Here is a 24,365-nt window from a genome sequence, read left to right on the forward strand (position 1 = left end):
GACTTATATACAAGTTTAGACGGTAATCTGTGTCATAGAACTTTCATAAATTAACAATACAGTAACTGTATGTGTAGAAATTATTATGTACCATTTATACAAGCTTATATGTCACACCTGCAGATCAGGGTTTATGTTGTTTGTTTTACTGATTACTCTAAAGAAACTGCACAGACCCAGTCTGCCAGCACTTTATGTGACTGCTGATCTGGGTTTGTGCAGTTTGCAGTTGGACTTGTCTTATAAGTGAGTATATGGTGTGTGTGTGTGTGTGTGTGTGTGTGTGAGTCTGATTTGGATTTTTAACGTAGCTTTAACAGGTTTTCAGTCATATCGCTAGAATGTCTGCAGGCAGTTTATGATGATGTCAAGCACTGGGACATCATGCCATACATATGTAGTATCATAACCCACCCAGTCACATTATCCTGAATTCAGGCCGATGAATCCTAACACCAACCTCTTAATGCTGAGCGCCTAATAAGGCAGCTGTTAGTACCATTTCTTAAGTCTTAGGTATGACCAGCCAAGGTCCGAACCTATGACCTCCCGCATCCAAGGCGGATGCTCTGTCCACTTAGGCCACTGGAGCATTCTGAGTATACGATATTTTCATTAAGAACTGTGCAGTATGTCTATGGCTTGAGGTAACTGAAATGTCTAGTTTTGTCAAGAATGTGAAACTCTTAGTCTAAATTGTCTAAATTGTCTTAGGATTTGGGGAACAAAAATGTAACCTTTCAAAACAAGTTATTGCATAGTAGAGGTTTATTTCTTAATTACTGTATATACCCCCAAAGAACATAAACTCTGATCTGTCATTGCATAATGTGCAGGCAGATCAGAGTCATTGTTGTTTATTCTACTGATTATTCCATACAAACTGCAAAGACCCTGATCTGCCAACACATTATGCAGGGGCAGATCTAGGTCTGTGCCGTTTATGTTTGGACTCAACATATATATGAGTACATGTGTTATATTTTGTGTGTGTTTTTAAGACTGTCCTTTCACCTTCTGATTTGCCAGTAGTGACTAGTTTGTTGTGAAGTATTTCTATAGGTTATATGAAAACATTTCAGATAAGGTACACACACCCAGCCAATATCTTTCATATTACTGGTTTTAAAATTAGGCTAGGTAGGTAGGTTTTTATTTATTATAACATTATATATTATAATGATTAACATATATAATTTACTAAGTGATTTAAATATTGTGCTAAACTTGCTCACTTAGATACACAAATCGATTGCGGAAATTTTTATAAAAAAATATAATTTTATTTGTGTGTAATTTATATATATATATATATAATGTACTCAGTGCTTCAGATACTTGGCTGAACCAGCTGTTAGATACACAAATCAATTTCAGGAGTTTGTAGGTTTTTTTTTACATTTTTTTAACCGTGGAGGAAAAAGTGTTATCCCAAAATTATATATACACACACACAATTATATATGGCTTGCATTCCTGAACCACTCTGGTGGCCTAGTGGTTAGAGCATCAGCCTCGGATGCAGGAGGAGGTCACAGGTTTGAACCCTGGCAGAGTCATACCAAAGACTTATAAAAATGGAACTAACAGCTGCCTTGCTTGGTGCTCAGCATTAAGAGGTTAGAGTTAGGACTGGTTGGCCGGGTGTCAGAATAATGTGACGGGTGGGACATCATGCTACATGTCTGCAGCATGATGCCCCAGTGCTAGACATCACTATAAATTGCCAAACTGCAGATATTGTAGCAATATGATTGAATGTTTTTTAAAGTTACGTTAAAAACTCAAATCACACACATGCACACAATTATATATGTGAGAGCTGATGCAAACATTGTTTCCCCTGTGATATAAACATAGCATATTCTAATTAACTTCTCAACTTGATGTGTTTCAGCTGAGGAGTACACAGAAAGAGAATCAATCGCCAGCTCTACATATTCCTTCCACTCGAATGATCATCCTGAGCTTGAGCTTTTACGGCAAGCCAGTCCAGGATACACATCTCATGCTGTCAACCCCTTAACTGGAGAGGAGTTTATGCTATCAGATGATGAGGAAATCATCAATGCTGACAGTGAGGATGAACATGATGAATCAAGCCTCAGCTCTCTTGACCCTGCCTACATGGTTATACCAACCTCATCAAAAGCATACTCTGGTGTTGCTAAATATTGTGACTTTATTCATCTACTGCCAGTTCATATTGCCAAGCTGATCCTTAGCATGCTGGACAAAGTATCGCTGATGAATGTCCTCAATGTTAGTAGGTTATGGAAGTCATTGGGGGAGGAGGTCATGAAAGAGGCAGATGTCAGTCAGCTCCTCAAGGAGGAGGTCATGCTCATGCAGGTCAGTAAAATCATGAATTTATTACATTGTTTTTTATTTAAAAGACATTCATGATGTCACAAGGCACAGCATATCATAATGTCACACAATATATAATAATACATCATGATGTAACAAAGTATAATACAAATGATATTGCACATGACATAAGAAATCATGATGTCACAAGACTTAATACAAATGATGTCACACAAGACATAATACATCATGAAGTCACACAGAAGAAAACATCATGTCACACAAGATATAATAATACATCATGATGTCACAAAAAATGTAATACAAATGATATTACACATGACATAAAAAATTATGTCATGACATAAAAAATTATGTCACAAAAGACATTATACAAATTATATCACACAAGACGTAACACAGCATGATGTCACACAAGACATAATGCATCATGATGTCACACAAGACATAACACTGCATGATGTCACACAAGACATAATACATCATGGTGTCACAGAAAGAAAAAAACATTACATGTATGTCACACAAGACATAACAGAAAATGTCACACAAGACATAACACATCATGATGTCACACTAGGCATAGCATTGCAATTCTAAGCTTTTTGAGGAGCAGGTTGAGAAAAAAATTTATGTAGTATATGAGTTACAAGATACAACTTCCATTTGCGTTTTTTCTTAAAAACTCATTAAGTTATTCATTTCATATATTTCTTATGAATTGTACAAACTGATAGTTTGCATTGTATAATTCAGCAAGTTTCGTATGGTATTTCAGTCATACTAGGATTGAATTGAATTTTAAATAAATTTTCAGTTGAATATATTTCTGTAATTAAGTTTAAAAAAATCAGGAAATTGAAATTCTGTTCTTTGACTATGGTGAAAGGATACTAATCTGCCTGACACTGTTTATTAAGACCAGCTGTCAGTGTTCTAAACTTCCTGTCATTGTTTATAAGGACCTGGGTCCAGCTTCCAATATTCTTCACTGCCTGATACTGTTTTTATGAACTTAGTCCAGCTGCCAGTATTCTAAACCACCTGACACTGTTTATTAAGACACTAGTCCTGCTGCCAGTATTCTAAACTTCCTGACATAGTTTATTAAGACATAGGTCCTGCTGCCAGTATTCTAAACTTCCTGACATTGTTTATAAGGACCTGGGTCCAGCTTCCAATATTCTTCACTGCCTGATACTGTTTTTATGACCTAAGTCCAGCTGCCAGTATTCTAAACTGCCTGACACAGTTTATTAAGACATAGGTCCTGCTGCCAGTATTCTAAACTGCCTGATACTGTTTTTATGACCTAGGTCCTGCTGCCAGTATTCTAAACTGCCTGACACTTTATTAAGACATTGGTCCTGCAGCCAGTATTCTAAACTGCCTGACACTGCTTATTAAGACATAGGTCCAGCTGCAGTATTCTAAACTTCCTGACACTTTATTAAGACATTGGTCCTGCAGCCAGTATTCTAAACTGCCTGACACTTTATTAAGACATTGGTCCTGCAGCCAGTATTCTAAACTGCCTGACACTGCTTATTAAGACATAGGTCCAGCTGCAGTATTCTAAACTTCCTGACACTTTATTAAGACATTGGTCCTGCAGCCAGTATTCTAAACTGCCTGACACTTTATTAAGACATTGGTCCTGCAGCCAGTATTCTAAACTGCCTGACACTGCTTATTAAGACATAGGTCCAGCTGCAGTATTCTAAACTTCCTGACATTTGTTATTAGAACCTATGTTATTATTATGGTTAGAGTTTCTTGAACTACTTAACACCGTTTACAAGGACCAAGCTACAGCAACCGGTATCCTAAATTGCTTGATGATCTTTATAAGGACAAAAGTCCATCTGCCAGTATCCTAAACTGCTTGACACTGTCCATGTATAAGGACCAAAGTCCAGCTGCCAGTATCCTAAACTGCTTGACACTGTCCATGTATAAGGACCAAAGTCCAGCTGCCAGTATCCTAAACTGCTTGACACTGTCCATGTATAAGGACCAAAGTCCAGCTGCCAGTATCCTAAACTGCTTGACACTGTCCATGTATAAGGACCAAAGTCCAGCTGCCAGTATCCTAAACTGCTTAACACTGTCCATTTATAAGGACCAAAGTCCAGCTGCCAGTATCCTAAACTGCTTGACACTGTTTATAAGGACAAAAGTCCAGCTGCCAGCATCCTAAACTGCTTAACACTTTATAGGGACAAAAGACCAGCTGCCAGTATCCTAAACTGCTTGACACTGTCCATGTATAAGGACCAAAGTCCAGCTGCCAGTATCCTAAACTGTTTGACACTGTTTATTAGGACCAAGGTCCAGCTGCCAAATATTCTGATCATTACTTATCTTGAGAGTATTCTAAGTGGACATTTTGTTTTTATTTACAAAAAGCTTTATCAAAATATTTGAACATGAATTATCTATATTCATGTACTGGACTTCCTCAAAATGTGGTGCACCATGTAAGATGGTCCATTTTATAATGTGAAGCCACACCTAATGACACCAAGCCTTTTATTGAGAATGCATTTTGGAATGGAGGTGTGTTTTGTATGAAAACTAAGGTGACTGTGACCTACTTTATTGAATTTATTCAGCATTGCTTATAAATGAAAAATATTTTCCAACTCTATGTGAACTACAAACATTAAAGTTTTCCCAGCAGGCTGAGCAGTTTTACCTGTACATTTATTGTCTAGAACTTTGTTGATGGTGGGATGTACTAAGACATTTGGACTAATTTTTTTAACTTAAGCTTTTTTTAATTCGCCGTATAAATTTTATTTTCCAAGAATAAAGAGTGAAGAATAAGTGGGGAAAAAACTTCATAATATCTAGATATTTTGTTGAAATATAAGCTTTTCATTTCGCCAGGCTGATTAAAATTGAGATCTTTGACGTAATGGAGATCTTGATTTTGACATGAAGATATCTAACCAACACTGATATGAGGCCATCTCTTGTTGACTGTTTGATTAAACAACTAAATTACGGCTCTCACATTTATGAAAGTTTAACATTTATTTGAAAACATTATTTCCAACAATAATTCTCCTCTAACACGAAACACAATGCTTATTCTGATAGGTTAGTTAAAGTTGGACCAATGATTCGAAAGGACAGTGGACATACTGTCCTGGACATGTCCTGTACTGGGTATACCTTTAGGATACTGAGAGCTTGACCACTGTCACCAGAACATTAACTTTTATTGGTGCATATTATCTCTACTTGCTAGTATATTTATTTTATATTGATTTTCTACAAGTTAATGATGTTTTCTGTACAGAGCAACATTCTGTGAAATATTGTTCTCACACTAAAATATAATGTAGGATTGGCTGTTACTGTATTTTGATTAATATGTGTCTTAATTGTTTAACCATTTATTAAGTAATTATCATGTTAGATTGCAATACATTTCAAATCTTAATTAATAAGGTTAAAAAAAATTAATACCCTACATAAATAATCTGCAATAATTTATGTCTGATTAATTATGGAAGATTATAATCATCAACAACATGGTCATTTGACTTTACTGACCAATTTTCCATTATTTAAATTAATTCTCACACCTTCAGTGTGGATGAAGATGCAAGCATTTTTTTCTCTTAAACTGTGTGGCTGTGAACTATATTGTACTTTCCAGAGTTTATTAAACATTCTCTAAAAGCATGTACTGCCATCAAAATTAAAGTGATGGTGCATCCTGGGATAAAGAACTGCTGACTGCATGAAAAGTTGGTTACTGTGATCTACTTGATAGACTATAATATATGCTGACTGCCAAAAAGATCAAACATCAGCAAGATTGTATCAGCTGACACAGGTTCAAAAATGAACCCTTGCTGAAGAGTGCTAAATGAGCCAGTAATTTATCTACACAAGATCTATACCAAATGGTTGCTTCACATGTCAGTACCCTACCAGACTGTATCTAGGGCCACTATCAATTGAAGACAATCTCTGTATTGGTGTTGAGACACAAAAATAATGTGTGAAGTCACACCAGTGAGCATGCCAGATCTATTATGAGGTCACCTGCCTGTCTATTGATGCATTTAGTATTTATCCACCTAGGTTTGTATGTATAATATGATTGCATTGTCTTATCCTGACTTCCACAATGGGAGAATAATATAGCCATACCCAATTTATGTAAATACCTGTGGAGTTATTGTAAAGATACATGTTTAGTTTTCTGGCCTTTGTTATGATTTATCAGGCGCAATGTTTGGTTTGTGTTATTAAGTGGATTTTATGGTCATCTATGATGCATGGTCAAACAGAACAGAAACTCAGTTTGGTGAATTATACATGTATTCTGACAGTTGCGGAAGAATTGAATTTTTTAAAATTGTATTTACATGGTTTAGAATATATTGCTGTGAGTTCTAAAGTGATGGGTAATAATTTACAGTGAGCTACATGCAAAGTCCTATATTATTTTCTTTTAACGTTTGTATCTTATACACCATCTATGAATCTGATTTGGCACGGACTCATTTTTTGACTGCCAACATAAATGTTTGAATTGATGTGAGTGGATTATCAGTGGATTTTATTTTCATTTTAATACTGTTTTATAAGTTGCCTTTTTGAATAGGAAAATATTTCATAAATTTTGAATTTAATTACTTCAGCTGGAGAACTGGAAATCTACAAGTTCAAAACAAATAAGTGAGAAAAATCAGTAGAGTTTCTGTATTTGATGGAACTACACCTGTATTTTTAAGAAGGGTTCCATGGAATACTAAATTTATTGCCACTGGAAATATGACACTTTTTATTTTGCCAGCAAAATGTGTAATTGGTGTGTCAGTTCTGGGTCTTGCTATAAGTAAAGAAATTTATGCAAACCTCAGTTGCCTTGTTTTCTTGGATGCCGCAGATGACTTCTTGTTGAAGGTGCTTCCAGCTTTGTGTTTTATTACTGTAGTAAAACTTCATTGCCAGTGATTTTAAGTGGAAAGTAAAACTACATTGCCAGTGATTTTAAGTGGATAGTCTACGGTTGAGATTTTAAGTGGGTAGTCTATGGTGGAGTATTTAAGTGGATAGTCTACAGTAACGCACTGAAACTGCCATTAAAATCAATGATCCAAAATGGTGGAGTTTTTAAATGGATCCAGAGGGAAAAGATTTAAGTTGCTCAGAATATGGAGAATTTATGTGATAAGAAGAAATATAATGTAAAAGGAAAAGCAATGACAGGAAATCTGAGCATGCAAGAAGGGATTCACAGCTTCTAGTCATGGTGGATGTCATCAATAATGCTCCAGTTAACAAAGTTCCACTGTCTGGGTCCAATTTCCTTCCTGCAGTCAATCAGCACGCAGAAAAACATGTCTCATTTGTCCAGGTACATGTAAATAAAAGGCTGAATGGCACATCAACACATGATAGGTTATAATCATGCCAAAACAATGGTAGTAAAAGCCTTTCAAAGGTACAGACCATAACACCAGACCTGTAGCCTGGTCTCAGTGGGATTCAAATGTGCACCCTTTTGATCACACCTTTTCCAGTATGCTAACCACTGAGCAACTTTGGCGACATAGAATATTTCAGGTCCTGTTGGAAAACATTAAGAACTTATCCTTTGAGTGACCATATTGACTTCTAATTGATGCCCTTGCAACAGGAACCCGGATCTGTTGGTGCACTAGGAAATGAAGAATCATAATACAATACTGTCATATATATATATATATATATATATATATATATATATATATATATATATATATATATATATAATTTAATAAGTGCATACAATTTACAAATGAGCATAACGTTATATGGAGAAATAAGTGCATATGGGCACTAGTTGATTGTTGCAAAATACATGTTAACACATATATGAGTATAAAGATAAAATAAAACTCTAAATCATAAAATGTATTCTTCAGTCTATTGTTCTGCCTTGGTTGCAATGTATGACGATCATTCTGCACTATCTGGTGCTATTACATTCTTTTGTTTTTGCTATCTGCCTCGTTTTTCATCATACCTTTTTTGCAAGGAATCTGATCAGTAAGCAATGAATATAAAACAATTATCACAAACAGCTGTACAGCTCTCTCTCATTGTAGCATGGAAGTTGCAGTCGATAGCTGCCAGTTTTGTTATTTACCAAATCGCAATATAGATAGAACTGTGTTTTGTACGGAACCATGAATGATACATTGAGAATAACATTACACACCTAACCATAGTTTAGCGTGAATAAGCACAATTTCTGAAATAACAATGTTTTAGAAAGGAAAACGAAGATTAAATATTGTTTCACATTGTTTTTTCTTAACCCATAATGATAGACAATGGTATGATTTTTGTCAATGGGTCTATATAGTTGGACTGTGCTATATCCAAAATTGCATTATAGCTAGGCATGTTATATTAAGGAAAGCTGTACTGTAATAAAATCCCTATCAAAAAGCAAGTGTACATGACTCTTTGACCTTCACTAAGTTAAAAAATAAGCATGCATTGGAAACCTAATTATAACATGCTTTGTTATAGCACATATTCAGATACCACAGGGTCATATCATGGCTCCTGAGTTTTTGTCCTAAACATTACTCAAAACATGAACCAAGCTGACAAATAGATATAAATAATTCATTTAAGTTTTGGAAGCCTCATGTAGCTTATATATATAAAAAAAAACAAAAGAATAATTGAGTTATATGTGAGAAACCTGTAATTTAAATATCATAATTAATGATTTTACACAGTAATATTTTGATTAAAGTAGTAGACTTTTTACAATACATTTTATCAGTGTTTTGTTTTTTCCCCCTCCCAATACTTGTACATGTATATGCATTCATCAGACTTTCAGTTATTCTCAATATACCCCAGTTTGGTCAAGGACTTCCATTTGATGTAAAGTTGGAGGGTGAGTTGCCAAAGTAGGCAGGGCTTGTGGAGACATCCCCCAATGGGGATACAAGTTGTGTTTTTAAAGTTGCTAGGTAAATCACCCAGCTCCCAGCAGATAAGGAAAGCCCTGTTGGTACATAACATAAATACAATTACGGATCATGACTACCTTGTTACAATACTAATATGTTCAGTTTTTCATCTTTTGAATCACTTCTCATTAACAGGGAGCTGCTGCCCAGGGTGCTAACCCTGTCTATGCCAAGGATATTGATGTCCTGGTGCCAAACTTGTACCCAGGGTCTCGCACTGTCATCAAGACTGATGAAGCTGTTATCAAAACCACCTTTCTCAGTGATGTCAGCTTTGAGACTGCTTACAGTGGGATATCTACCAGAAAGGTCATCATGGAGGAGAGAAATGTGTATTGTGGAGCCTACAATGTAATGGTCCTCTCTGATCAGTAAGTATGCATAAAAATCAACGTTTGGAAACTTTCTTCAGTCTGAAATGTCAGTCCTTGATGGTCATGCCATGAATGTGGTGCATATGGTCCTTGATGGTCATGCCATGAATGTGGTGCATATCATTCTTGATAGTCATACCATGAATGTGGTGCATATGGTCCTTGATGGTCATACCATGAATGTAGTGCATATGGTCCTTGATGGTCATGCCGTGAATGTGGTGCATATAGTCCTTGATGGTCATGCCATGAATGTGGTGCATATCATTCTTGATAGTCATACCATGAATGTGGTGCATATGGTCCTTGATGGTCAGACCATGAATGTGGTGCAAATGGTCCTTGATGGTCATGTCATGAATGTGGTGCGTATGGTCATTGATGGTCATGCCATGAATGTGGTGCATATCATTCTTGATGGTCATACCATGAATGTGGTGCATATGGTCCTTGATGGTCATACCATGAATGTAGTGCATATGGTCCTTGATGGTCATGCCATGTATGTTGTGTATATGATCCTTGATGGTCATACCATGAATGTGGTGCATATGGTCCTTGATGGTCATACCATGAATGTGGTGCATATGGTCCTTGATGGTCATACCATGAATGTAGTGCATATGGTCATTGATGGTCATGCCATGAATGTGGTGCATATGGTCCTTGATGGTCATGCCATGAATGTGGTGCATATGATCCTTGATGGTCATGCAATGACCTGTATTTCAAATTTAACAAAATTCTTGATGATTTTAGGGTGCTAATATAATATTTCTTTGGTGATACGACAGCTGGGAGAAGGGAGCAGCATTTGTCAAAATGTAGTTGTGGACTTAAGATAAAAAATATCCTGAGTAACTATTTACCAAACTTTGCGGAGGGGTGGCAGGGCAGGGATTATCATCAAACATTGGTTTATCAATTTTACTTGAATTTTGGTTATTCCGAGTTTTTCAGGGTTGTATGCAACATAAGGTTGTATGTTTTGACTGGGCAATTAAGCTATCCAAATGATTCAGAGTATTTTATTAATTAATATTTCAAAAAAATTATTTTTATGATAGATTTTACTGGCTCTGATGAAATGTTGATCTATTACCTTGAAACAAATATCTAGGAATATAATTGGTCAGTTGTTAATAAACAAAATCCAGTATCTGTTAATACTTTCTCTTACATTGTGTAAGAACTCCAAAAAGGTCATACACAGAAATAATGTGACTTGCAACTGGGGTGTAATATTCCATACACCCTTGTAAACTAACATCCAACTGCTACTATCTTTCTCCCCAAAATGTCTCCAGAGAGTGTTAACCCCAAAAAAACAAAAACAATATGGTAGCAGATATTTGCATTTCTTAATTATTTAATGAAAATGATACTGGTCCAGGTACAAGAAAGTCATGAACATATTGTAGGATTTGAGGTTGAAATTGTTTTCTTATTTATTAGATGTCATCCATGCTGTATAAAACCATAAATTGCTCAAGAAATTTTGCTAGAAAATTTGAAAAAGACTTTTAACTGAATTATGTACTATATTTTTCTGTAAGTTTTTTTAAAACCATTTTGATAATTTTTGTTTTGAATGAAAAATAAATTTTAGTTAAAAGAAATATACCAGTAATCATGATTTATAACTGCCACTTAGATATCAGTACAAAACCTAAAATGAAATGTCTGCATGAAATATTAAAGGACCAATTTTTTTAAAACTGAATAATGATTTTTTTCTCAAAAAATTTAAATCAGAGGTATGTGTACCTGCATGAAGTTCATACATAAAGAGCTTGAAATGTGTGCTGGTACATGCATTTCTTTTCAAGCTAATGTTGGTATATGTTATGCATGCATACTAATAAAGGGATCATGCATCTGATTGGTTGAATATTTAACAATCTGGAAGCTATAATTATTAATCAGATTTTGATTAGATCTGGAGATATCGGCTTCAAGATCTTAGATGATAAGCCAAAAATTCACACATATTGTCGAAGTGATTTTAAATCTGATCATGGATGGCTTAAATGATGAGTATATTATACTTTTATCATTTGAAAGAATTTGAATTAGGAAATAATATTAGGAAATCAACATGGTATGAAATTTATGGAATAATCTCAATAAATTGTGTTCCTACAGTACTACATAAGCATGCTTACTAAAATGGTCCTCTGTTAAGTTACGTAAGCCAAGTGAGAAATATTGAGCCAATTTGGGGTGTTTGTGGGTTTTTTTAAATGCTTTTTAACATAGCCTTAAAAATGTTGGTCATGTTGTTATGATGTCTGCAATGTGGCAGTTTATAGTGATGTCTAGCACTGGGACATCATGCTGTAGACTTGAAGCATCATGTTCCACCCAGTCACATTATCCTGACTCCAGGCCGACCAGTCTAATATCACTAACCTCATTAATGCTGAAAGCCATGCAAGGCAGCTGCTAGTACCATTTTTATAAGTCTTTGGTATGACTTGGCTTGGGACTGAACTCATGACCTCCCACATCCAAAGAGGACACTCTGACCACTTAGGCCACTGGATCAGTCACTAATTTGGGACTCTTGCTTCTTGTTTAACATGTTATACAATCTGTGTACCTAGTAACTTATTAGGTAGGAATAAAAATCATACAAGATTTATTTCTTGTAGATTTGTTTTGCTAAAGTGCATGGAAATGACAAATTATGAACCCTAGGTCATCATCCTTAGGCTCAAACTCTTATCCAATTCGCTGTCAAATGTTGGCACACAGGAAATTGTATATGATACCTTGTTTATAATTTTGCTCCTAACATTAAAATCTTTAAACAATTTTAGGGAGGATTCTCACAGGGTAATTCACACAGATGGAGGAAGATTAATAGCTATTGGCTCCAAAGACAGGAAGGTGAGGTTCATTGACAGTGAATCAGGAAGGGAGCCATTGTTTGACAGTGTGTCAGGGAAGGAGCCGGGTAAAGCCCCAGTTATAACCGGACATGCAGGATCTGTACGCTGTGTATACCTTGTTTCAGAGAAGGAAATAGTTCTCAGTGGAAGCTATGACACCAGCATTAGGTGAGACTGAACAAAATATTGATTATCTGAACCTATTGGGAAACATTAGAAGTTAATAAAATAATTTCAGGGCTGTGAATTTTTACAAATTTAGATTGAACATATAATGCTCCAGATTGTGTACTGTGTCAAATTAATGAATGTTTTGGTATCAAAATGAAGAGATTTTTATTTTTATGGACACATAAAATACTGTAGAAATATAACGGAACTATCCAAACAGACTTCAGATTGTAATATCATTAAACTACAAATTTCAGTTATTTTGAGTTGTAAGAATTTTGGTTACAATTTTTGTTTACTTCTGTACTGCGATTTTTTGTTTCTTGGCAAGTTTGTAGTCTATTTTGGTAACAGATGCTTTGTCCAAATTTTGACTGTCACTTAATTTCGGGTGCAATACCTGATTTCTCCATCTTTTTCAACATGATTGTGATGAGAGATAATATCGCTACTTTAACAATTCTTTTACAATATTTCATCTGGAGTTTTTCTTAAAAATGTTTATAGTTTGTCATTGAGTGTAACGGGTTTATGATACTGTACGGGTGACAGAGAATATTGAATAGGAATATGTCATGTAAGTTTAATCACTGATAATTTGCATGATTTATGTGGAAATTATACTAATTATAAAAAGTTAATATTTAAAGCCAACTTTTTGTTGTTTGGGGTTCATTTTTGAACATTCTTGATGGAACCTTCTCAGTGATTGCATAAATGTATACTAGAGGGTCAACAGTTTTGAAACATTTTAAGACCTCATCATCCATAACATGGAGAGAGAGAGGAAGGAAGGAAGTGAGAGAGAGAGAAGGAAAAAAAAATGAAATAGGATTGAATGTGGAAATACAGGTCTGAATAACATACAAAAGGGCAGATATCTTTCTGAAATTGAAAAAGAAATAATTGATATCACCACTGTGGTGATAAAAGTGATATCATTTTTCTCCCACTGATATATTTCAGTAGCTCATTAGGAAATAGATAATACATTTGATTACCAAGTTCCTTAAAAGGTCTGCACTATGGAGCCTTCTATTCTCGATCTGACTTCTATTCATCTTTAATCATCACACATTACTGGGTAGTATTTTCTTTAAATCCATTTAATAATAATAATAATAATAATAATAATAGTGCTTGATTTATAGAGGGTGACTCATTAGTCAAGGACTATCCTTCCTTGAGGCCCTCTTAAGGAGAGTATAACAATGCACATTATATGAAGATAGACATAATTAGTGTTTAGTTTAACATATTTAGTATTAAAAAACTAAATTCCATTATCTATTGGAAACACATACATGCTCATGATATCTTTTCTTAAATGCTCAAATATTTTCAGCAGATTTTACATGTAGTGGAACCTTATTTCACAGAACTGTACCAGAGTATTGGAAACTCTTTTTAAATTGCTCTGTTCTTGGTTTTGGTGGTAGAAGGTTTCCATGTGATATTGATCTCAACTGGTATTGTGTTGAAAAAGGCCTGAAGATACTCTGGTACAGTTCCATGTAGACATTTATATAAAAGGACTGCCTTGGGAAAATCTATATTGTCATATATTGTGAAGCATTTGAGTTCTGTAAATAATGCTTTTGAGGGATGATCAACAGATGCATCTAAAATTACATGTACTGCTTGTTTCTGAAGTTTATAAATCCTGTCAAGCTCAGATTTAGCACAGTTTCTCCATACATTAGAACAATAATCCATTGTTGGAAGAATATATGACTTGTGGTATAGATTGCAAGTTTCCATAGATAAATATTTCTTGATTCTGCTGAGAAGGGCAATTTTGGATGACAGTGTTTTACAAAGCTTATCAATATGGTCATTCCATAATAATTATTATCTATGGACACACCTACCAGCCTTTCATGTTTGACAATTTTCTAATGGATGATTATTTATTGCAAGAGATAGTTCTGGGTTACCTGACTTGTGTAGCTTTTGTGAATCCCCAAAATCATACATTTTGTTTTACCTTCATTAATTACCATCCTATTTTGGTGTGCCCAGTTTGGGACTCTAATAAGGTCTGAGTTTAATCTTGTTTGGATAACTTCAGTATCAGAACTAGATGTATACAAGGTTGCATCATCTGCAAACAAATCAGTATTTGTGGATTCATTATTTAATGGCAGATCATTGATTATAGATAAGGAAGAGGAGAGGGCCCAAAACTGAGCCTTGAGGGACTCCTGAATGAATAGTGCGAGTTTGAGAGCTAATATTGCCAATACTTACTTGCTGAGACCTTTGGTTTAGGTATGATCTAAACCAGTTTAAAGAAGGATTGTCAAATCTGTAACAGTTCAACTTTTGCAGCTTTTTTAGTTGTTGTTGTTGTTGTGGAGTTTAACGCCATATTTCAGCACACGATAGGCTATGCATGGCGGCCAGTATTAATGGTGGAGGAAGAACCCAGGAAAACCCCGGGAAGAACCACCAACCCACGAGAAGCTACTGGCAAGCTTTCTCACATACCCACATTGGCCGAATCCTAGACTCGAACCCACGCAGACAGAGGTGAGATGGCAGTGATCCGTAACGAAGAGTGCTTTAGACCACTCGGCCACTCGGGGCCCCAACTTTTGCAGCAGAATTTCATGATCAACAAGATCAAAGTCTTTCTTGAAGTCAAGGAAAACAATCCCAGTCATATGTCCATTATCCATTTCCTTCAGCCAAAGATCAATTAATTTGGTAAGTTCTGTTTGGCACAAGTGGTAATTTAGCAGTTGACAGAGTTATGGCTCTTTTCAGTGCTTTCCCCACACTGTTCTTATTAACACTTTGAAGTCCATTGTTTAATTGTGCCAGAATGATACCAAGAACTTCAACAGCTGTAATCGATGGTAAGTAACCTAATGCCAGAGTGTTTTTATGATAATTACATGTAGGGGTTATTCATTTTAGTAATAAATGCAACATACATGAATACCATACATGTTGCTGATTATTCACTATCCTGGCAATTTATGATTTCGAAAAACTAGGCTTGGAAAGACTACATCGGACTTTTTTATGGTCTATGAGATAATCATTGATGATGGATCTCATCCATGTTGGACTTAAAGGAGTGTTAAAGTCACACTACATGCACTGTGATGCATTCATAATCTTGCATATGCCATCTACTGGGACAACCCCTACAACTCTTTGATCTGACCACCATGTTTGTGCCAGAATCCATGGAAAATTTTCCTATGCCGTAATCATGTTGCAGAATGGACTTATTCTGATTGTAGATACAGTCTCTTATAACAGTTATTATTTTGAAAAATACACAAATATAAAGTTTTGTACAATTTGTTTCCAGTGTGGAATTATGGTTTACGATAAAAATATTTTAAAAAATCACATGATTAGCTATTCTCACATGTTCTAAAGTAGTTTTTTGTTCATATTTAATAACTCTGAATATCACATGACATCAATGAAGCTTATTTTTTCAGAAACCAAATACAGTAAAACCTACTTTGAGCAACCTATCCTTAAATGCAACCACCTGTCATTGTGGCTGATGTTGTTGAGCAGAAATTGATTTTACTTTATAAATGCACTGGCTTGAGTAACCACAAGCTAAATATGACCAGCAGCAGTGTATTTTGGCAAAATGTGTGTTTGAACACTGCTATGAAAAGTCACACTGCAAAACCAGATATAAATGCTACCAACCTTTATTTAATCCTTTGTAACTATAATCACTAAGTGGAGTCTGTAGTTGGAACTCAGGTTGTTCCAAATTGTGATGGAAGCCAGTTTCCTTAAAGTATGTTTGGTATGTATGCTACAGATCATAACTCAGTGTTAAGTACCTGTCAAAAGCAACCATTTTAATGTCATAGTCATCTGAGAGCTAATAATTAATAATAATTATCTTTAAATCAAGCAATCATGGAGGCACATGTCAGTTCAGAGGATCATACAGCTTGTTTATCTGTTGTGAAAACCTGCATAACATTGAAATGTCATAAGGAGAGATCTCTCACTCTGCATCAGGGACTCATTTGTCTATGGAGTTATGATGTGTAACTTGAGTGAATGAGGTTTTTATATTATTCTGTTTATAAATTATGTGCAATTTCCAGATGAGCTATTTCTTATGTCATTGTGAAGATTCATATTCTTTGTTGTTTTATCCATGCTACTGTTACCACACTGCCAAAAGTACCAAAGATCTTGTCATCTGTTCAGTTTATTGTGTCTGTTATAGTTTTTTGTTTATCAGGTATATCCATTTATTAGCTCATTTACCAAAAAAGGTCAAATGAGTTTTTGGTATGACCCACCATCTTTTATGCAGCTTCTGTCCATTAAAAATCGTTCTTACTCTGGGACCCATTTTCTTGACCTGATTTCAGTCAGACTTGGAATGTTTGCTTATATCATCCAATTTCAGTCAGACTTGGAATGTTTGCTTATATCATCCAATTTCAGTCAGACTTGGAATGTTTGCTTATATCATCAGAATCTCAGAAATAATTTGATAGTGAATAGGATCCATGTATGATAATGAGATGCTCTTGCTTCTGATTGGCTGACCTTATTACCACTTACATATTTCTGATCCAATTGTCATCAAACGGGGAAAATAGGTTTATATCACTAAGAGCTTGGATTTATTTGATAATTGGTGACAGATCTGAGCACTAATGGTGTGATTTTGCTTCTGATTGACTGTGCTTGTTACCGCTCTGGATCATGTATTTCTGATCCGATTTTGCTCATACTTGGAACAAATGCTTTAATCTTCAAGATCTTGGGTGAGCAAGATCCACACATTAATGAGGCAATCATCATGTAATGGCAGAGTTTGTTACCATAATGGAAGCCATAATTCTGATGTAGTTATTGATCAAAGGTGACAGGTGATTATATCATTAAGTTCTCAGATAAATTTTAGTTATGAGGAAGATTCGTGCATATTAATGAGGTAAACTTGCATCATATTTGCTGAAGTTTTAATAAATTTTCTAGACTAGATTGATAGTGTTTTGATAAAACTTAGTAAATAGGTCTATGTCATCAAGATCTTCTTGGATTATGACAGTAAGTGGATTGCATGTATATTAATGATGTGACCTTCTATCTAATTGGCTGCTCTTGTCAACACTCTAACCACTATATATCTAATTAGATTTTGATCAAACTTTCTAAATAATTTGATTTTATCAAGAAGCTGGATGAACTGATTATAATTGAGATCTTCGCATTAATGACATAATTGTGTATCTGATTGGATAAGCATTTTACCATTCTGGAGACTGGGATCCAGTATGAGTTTGTTCTGCCTTGGATGATATGCTTATATTTTCATTGTTGTAGACTGGTTCTAGAATAGTGAGATCTGGTCAGTTTAATGAGATGCATTACATCAGATTGGCTGAGTTTGTTACTCTGTAGTCATAATGATTCTGTTTCTCATCAAATTTTTATAAAACTTGTTAAATGAGTTTATATCATCTAGCTCTTAGATATCTTTAGTTATAAGCCTTAGATTTTTCATATTAATTATGCCTTTATCTTAAAAAGTAATTTTTGAGGATATTTTAATTTGGGTTATGTTCTTGCAGTACCACACAAACTTGATTAGTGCATTGTTCAACTGTAAAGTTCTGTTGAGCCGTATCAGGCCTACTTGGGCCTCTTGTCATTTATCTCATGGGTGACTTAAGTTCTGGCCTTTGGTTCAAAACATTATTTTTTTGTGGAAGTGTTATCATAACTAACTTTTTAATTTAGGTACATGATAAGGATTACCATAGTTAACTTTGCAATTTATATGCCAATAGACTTCATATAAACATAAAAAATGTAAAGTTTATGAACAGCATATTTTATTGCTATACAACTTGCTTTTAGATGAATGCAACATAATATTTTAATGAGAACTATGAATAAAGAATGAAATATATGTACAGTAATTATGGATATTTTTACTTCAGAAATTCATTCAAATTTTGACATTGAAAACTGGCCATCCTGTACAGATCTGTTATGAGGGATGACTTTTTGTTGTTTGAAGGGGTGATCTTTCAGCGTAGGCTTTTCTGTATATTATATTTTCGATATATGCAGTACTATCACACCATGATGTCATTCAATATGCAAAAGTAATAACATGTTAAGCAGAGTTATCCACTACCATTGGTAGGAGGGTTCCATATTGTGCCCTTCTTAGGTGGTGGCTTGCCCCCATCCCCTTTGATCTGAGGCATACCGTGCCATGTCCATGTTGTTCCCTGCCCTCTGTCCTAAATATCCATTGGTTAAATACATGGTACAGGGTAACACTCCATAATATAGAAGTTAAATATATGGTACAGGGTAACATTCTGTAATACAGAAGTTAAATACATGTTACAGGGTTACACTCCATAATACAGAAGTTAAATACATGGTACAGGGTAACATTCTGTAATATAGAAGTTAAATACATGTTACAGGGTAACATTCCATAATACAGAAATTAAATACATGGTAAAGGGTAACACTCCATAATATAGAAGTTAAATACATGGTACAGGGTAACATTCCATAATATAGAAGTTAAATACATGGTACATGGGAACATTCCATAATACAGAAGTTAAATACATGGTACAGGGTAATATTCTATTATATAGAGGTTAAATTCCTGGCATAGATTGGGTAATGAAATTAAGATTTTTAATTGCCCATTAAAATTGTTACTTTCCAGTTTTAGCATCATAAGTTGATGGAAAAACATAACTTTTTTATATTACGGTTAAGGTTACTTATTTCACCTCAAATAAAGCAAGTTTTTATTTAAAAAAACTGCATATGGATTTTCACATACTACAGTACTGTGTCAGAGATCCAGGGGGTATTGCGTGGTACAGACCAGTATAATATTTTATTAATTTAACTTGTCCTGAGAAGTGGGAAGTGTGAATATTGAAGGTCTACAATATTGTTTCCATCATCATCATCACAAGATATTCAGAGTTTGGATGCATAAATTTGCCTTAAATTTGATTTCTACTTGAAAATGAAAGTTCATTTGTGTGATGTATAATTAGGGTTGGGTTGGGGCTGTTGATTTATCCATGTAATAAATGTTACAAGGTCTAAAAATATAGTTCTTGATAATCTTTGATTGATTTTTCAAGATAACACAAATTAAATAAATTACAACTGTCTACCTATTATTCATATGACCAGACTTGGAGTTTTTATGTTAATAAATTTTCTGTTTTTCCGGAATGATCAACAGTCTACAAGAATTCTAATCAGATTATAAGATTTATTCTACAAATCTCAGGGCTAATCCCTCATTGCATTTCAGTAGTCTTAAATTGATTTATCTGAAAAAGAAAGGCTTGTAGTGGGTTTTAACCCTGGACAGGTAGACAGTGTAAATATTATGGGGAGTTGTGACAAGTCTGACCTTCTTTTAAGATGAATTTATTGGCAGTTAGATGGTCATATTGCGCAAGTAAATGTTTACTCTAGTGTGGTTGGAGTAGTGGTTCTCTGACAGGTTGATAAGTGTGTTCAGAATGCACTGATAACACATGGCAAAGTTTATGAACATATGGGCAGTTCCTTTCTCCATTTACCATACATACTTGCTTATATGTCACAACCAACTGCAAACAGCAGATACCCTGATTTGTCACATAATGTGCTGGCAGATCAGGAACTAAGTTGATTGTTTTACTGATTACAAACTTCATAGACACAGATCTTCATTATGTGATGGCAGATTTAGGTCTGTGCAGTTTGCAGTTGGACTCGACTTATAAGCAAGTAACAACAGCAGATGTGTAATCTTCATAGTATTGGATCTTGCATGCGTGTTCAAAATGGCCACATGACCAATTATTTAGAACGATGTCCAGGTGGCAGAAATACAGTTATTTAGTGTAAATGGGAAATTTGTTTGTCACTGCCATTCACTGTTACCATATAATTTGCTACCTATTGCAGTAATGTGGTGATGTCATTTTGGTCAGTCACCAAAGCCTTACTTGCTATACCAGGAATATCCTTGCAGAATTTATAGAAGGAAACAGTGGAATTTTCCACCTCAATTTAATGTTTTTGCATTTTGTTGAAAAGAAAACTGCATTTGCCTGATCTTGACCAAAAATGATTACAGTATCCATCAACATATACCAATTTTAATTAAATTTGCAGTCTTTCACACCTGGCCTCAGCTAGATACAGTTAAACCACAGTTATGATAAACCACCTGTCCTATTTTACCAAATTTCTATTGCTTGAGAGACCATCCATCTTATTGGACCAAATTTGTATTGCTTGAGAGACCATCCACCATTTGATTTGACCAAATTTTTAATGCGTGAAAGTTCAGAGACCATCTGTTTTATTTGACAAATTTTTTAATGCACAAGTGACCACCTGTCCTATTTGACCAAATTTGTAATCATGAGAGACCATCTGTCCTATCTGACAAAATCTTTAATGGACTGTTGTTGTTGTTGTAAGGTTTAATGCCATTTTTCAGCTATACATGGCAGCCAATATTAATGGTGGAGGAAGAACCCCGTAAAGAACCACCGACCCACGAGAAGCTACTGGCAAGCTTTCTCACATACCCACATTGGCTGAATCCGAGACTCGAACCCACAAAGACAGAGGTGAGATGGCATTGATCCATAACGGAGAGTGCTTTAGACCACTCGGCCACTCGGGGCCCCTTTAATGGACTGGGCTTATGCTTGGGTATAATTCAGGTGAAATAGTTGCCCATTATTTCACACATATGCATAAAAAGTGAAGCTGATATTGTCTTTTTTTAGTTTACATCTTTACCCCTACCCCTTTACTTTACCATGAAGGTTTTTTTTTGTATTCTAAGTAAAATTATATCAAATCTTGTCTGCTTGTAAATAGCTTTAGTTTTTTTTTCAACTTTTGTCTCATTTTAAAGATTAATTGTCTGTAGTTATTTTGTGATCTTGCTGCTAAAAATGTACACATAAAGAAAACTCAGAGAAGTGAGTGGAACTTGTATGTATGTAGACAAATGAAGAGCAAATGATTACACTTTGATGGAATATAGGCTGATTGCCAGTACAAATAAACAAGTTTATGTCACCTTTCATCCTGTAAAAGGAAGAAATCAGGATTTATATCTCAACACCTGTTCCCAGTTTTCAATAGTAATCTACCATATGTACTCACTTATCAGTTGAGTCAAGCTGCAAACTGCACTGTGAGACTCAGGTCTTTAGCTCATGGTCTACTTTGCTTGCTGTTGGATTCAACTTGTAGGTAAGTATATTTGGTATAGTTTAATAAGTATTTTTTGTTTGTTTTTAGTAATATTGATGTCAAATGATAAAATTAAATATTATTATTGCTGTTTTAAGTAACTGCTTTAAACATTCAGAACATTTACTATATACTGTTTCCCCACCATTTCAGAGAGAGAGAGAGAGGGAGGGGCATTTTGGACAAAAATCTAAGTGTTTCATGCACCTAGATGGATCATTTTCTTTTTAGTACTGTGATGACCTCTTGCTAGGTCGCTCATCTTGTGAGACCATATTTGTCTCTAAGAATGGAGTCTATCTCTGGTCAGCTCTACTGCATTATGCCTTAATTTCATTTTCTTATTCCATATGAATTGCATCTATCTTTAAGAACTGAATATTGGGATACAATTATTCTGTGTCATTTGTCTCTCATAGATTGTATATGTGTGTGTCAATATAACTGTGTCATGGTGAGTATGCAGCACGCTATATAAGAATTACATCACTGTGACCATTTAGGCCACATATAGAGCCATGCAACTTTTGTGTGGATGCTTGTGGTTGAGACCAGTACAACCCATATCCAAATTAGGTCACTTTGAACTATGTTTTGTGCCTGAATCATTCAGCTTTGAGTGGAAGAGTCTTGGTAACCTACTTAAACATCATGCAACCATAAGTGTCAGGACATTCATGTTTCATAAGCACATTCATATTCAACAGAACTCGATACCTCAATCCACTTTGCTCCTAGACTGAATCGGTCTTTTGATATTCACCAGAACTTCACACCTCAGTCCACTTTCCTCCTACATTGAATCCATCTTTACATGATCTGTTTAGATATACATATACAATATATAGAGAATTAGTTGCATTATTTTATTTTCCTATGCATGAGGCCTTCTTGTAAGAGATTTAAAAAATTAACATCACACAAATTTATAGAAACTTGGCATTGTACCGGTAATTATATAATACCTTGTATTTATGTACATGGCAACCCTAATAAGTTAATGTACATTTTAAAGGTTCTTTCAGAGGACAATTGTAAAATATAAGTAAATGATTTTTGAGTCTTTATATATAGTATTGAATTACAAACTGGAAATACTGGATGTATTGTTGTATTTTTCACACATTGCTGCTTTTGCTTATTTTTTGGGAAATGTTCATAGAGAGCAATTTTGTGGAAAACTGGAAATGTCATTATCGACATTCCTATTCATGAAAGTAATACAATGGAACCTGTTTTGAAAGACTACCACTTCTGCCAAATTGATACAGTGGAACCTGTCTTGAAAGACCACTGCTTTGCCAAAAACATAATGGTCTATCATGACAGGTTATCTGTCATAACAGGTCACAACACTATATTATCAATAAATCTGTACATGAAGAACCTGGTCTCTCAAGACAAGTGGTCTCTCAAGATAAGTTTATACTATTCTTACGACCTTGTACATGACATTATCATTGTTTAGGATTCATGTAGGTTCTCTGTGGAGCTGAAACTTACAGGTTTTAGGATTTTAACATCGCAGGGAGTGAAATTGTTGTGACTCTAAATGGGGTTAAGGAGAGCAGTATGTGTGACTCTAAATGGGGTTAGGGAGTGGTGTTGGTGTGACTGAATGGGGTTAAGGAGGGGAGTTGTGACTTGAAATGGAGTTAAGGAGGAGACTTTGTGTGACTCTAAATGGGTAGTGGAGCAGGTGTGACTCTGAATGGGGTTAAAGAGGGGAGTTTGTGCGACTGTGAACAGGATTAGGGAGTGGAGTTGGTGTGACACTAAATGGAATTAGTGTCATGCTAAATGGCATTATTATATGAAGACTTGCTTGGCCATGCCAATTTTATTAATCGTTTGGTAACTCCATTTTCAGATGCTTTTGTAAATGCATTCATGTTTTGTTGATGGTTATGGAATTTTGTTTTAATTGGGTGGTTTCAGAGGTGAGAGAATGCATCCTTGATCCTGTCATAACCAAAAACTGTATTTCTTCACTTTGGTCACTTTATTGTGATAAAAAGGGTGGGAACATAAGTGATAGACCATTCTGAAATTCTCACAGCTATCAAAGTAATATGGTAGAAAATACACAGTTGATAACTTAATATATTATTTTATAATAGTATATTGTTTTCTTCAGATGCTGGAATATAAAGACTGGACAGTGTTTGAAAATTTTCAGAGGCCATCGAGATACAGTGCTAACCATCCGAGTTTATGGTGATATGATGGTGTCAGGGTCAAAAGATAGCTCTAGTAAAGGTAATAAGTTGTACTTGGCTGAAGAAAGGGATGATATGTACACCTCCTCCTTGATAACCTGC

General features: G+C 35.0%; 1 protein-coding gene across 2 annotated transcripts in view; it reads left to right on the forward strand.

Annotated features, from left to right (window-relative positions):
• Positions 1–24,365, forward strand: part of LOC149803356 (F-box/WD repeat-containing protein 10-like) — an 88,860-nt gene that overhangs the window by 34,629 nt on the left and 29,866 nt on the right. For both annotated transcript variants that reach the window (XM_089953057.1, XM_089953058.1), the window contains exons 3-6: positions 1,898–2,352; positions 9,468–9,703; positions 12,529–12,768; positions 24,182–24,303. In XM_089953057.1, the coding sequence (XP_089809183.1) occupies positions 1,898–2,352; positions 9,468–9,703; positions 12,529–12,768; positions 24,182–24,303 (1,053 nt within the window). The remainder of the gene's footprint in view (positions 1–1,897; positions 2,353–9,467; positions 9,704–12,528; positions 12,769–24,181; positions 24,304–24,365) is intronic.

Source organism: Sinohyriopsis cumingii, chromosome 3, assembly GCF_028554795.1.
Source record: "Sinohyriopsis cumingii isolate HCF-2022 chromosome 3, ASM2855479v2, whole genome shotgun sequence".
In the NCBI taxonomy this organism is placed as follows: Eukaryota; Metazoa; Mollusca; class Bivalvia; order Unionida; family Unionidae; genus Sinohyriopsis; species Sinohyriopsis cumingii.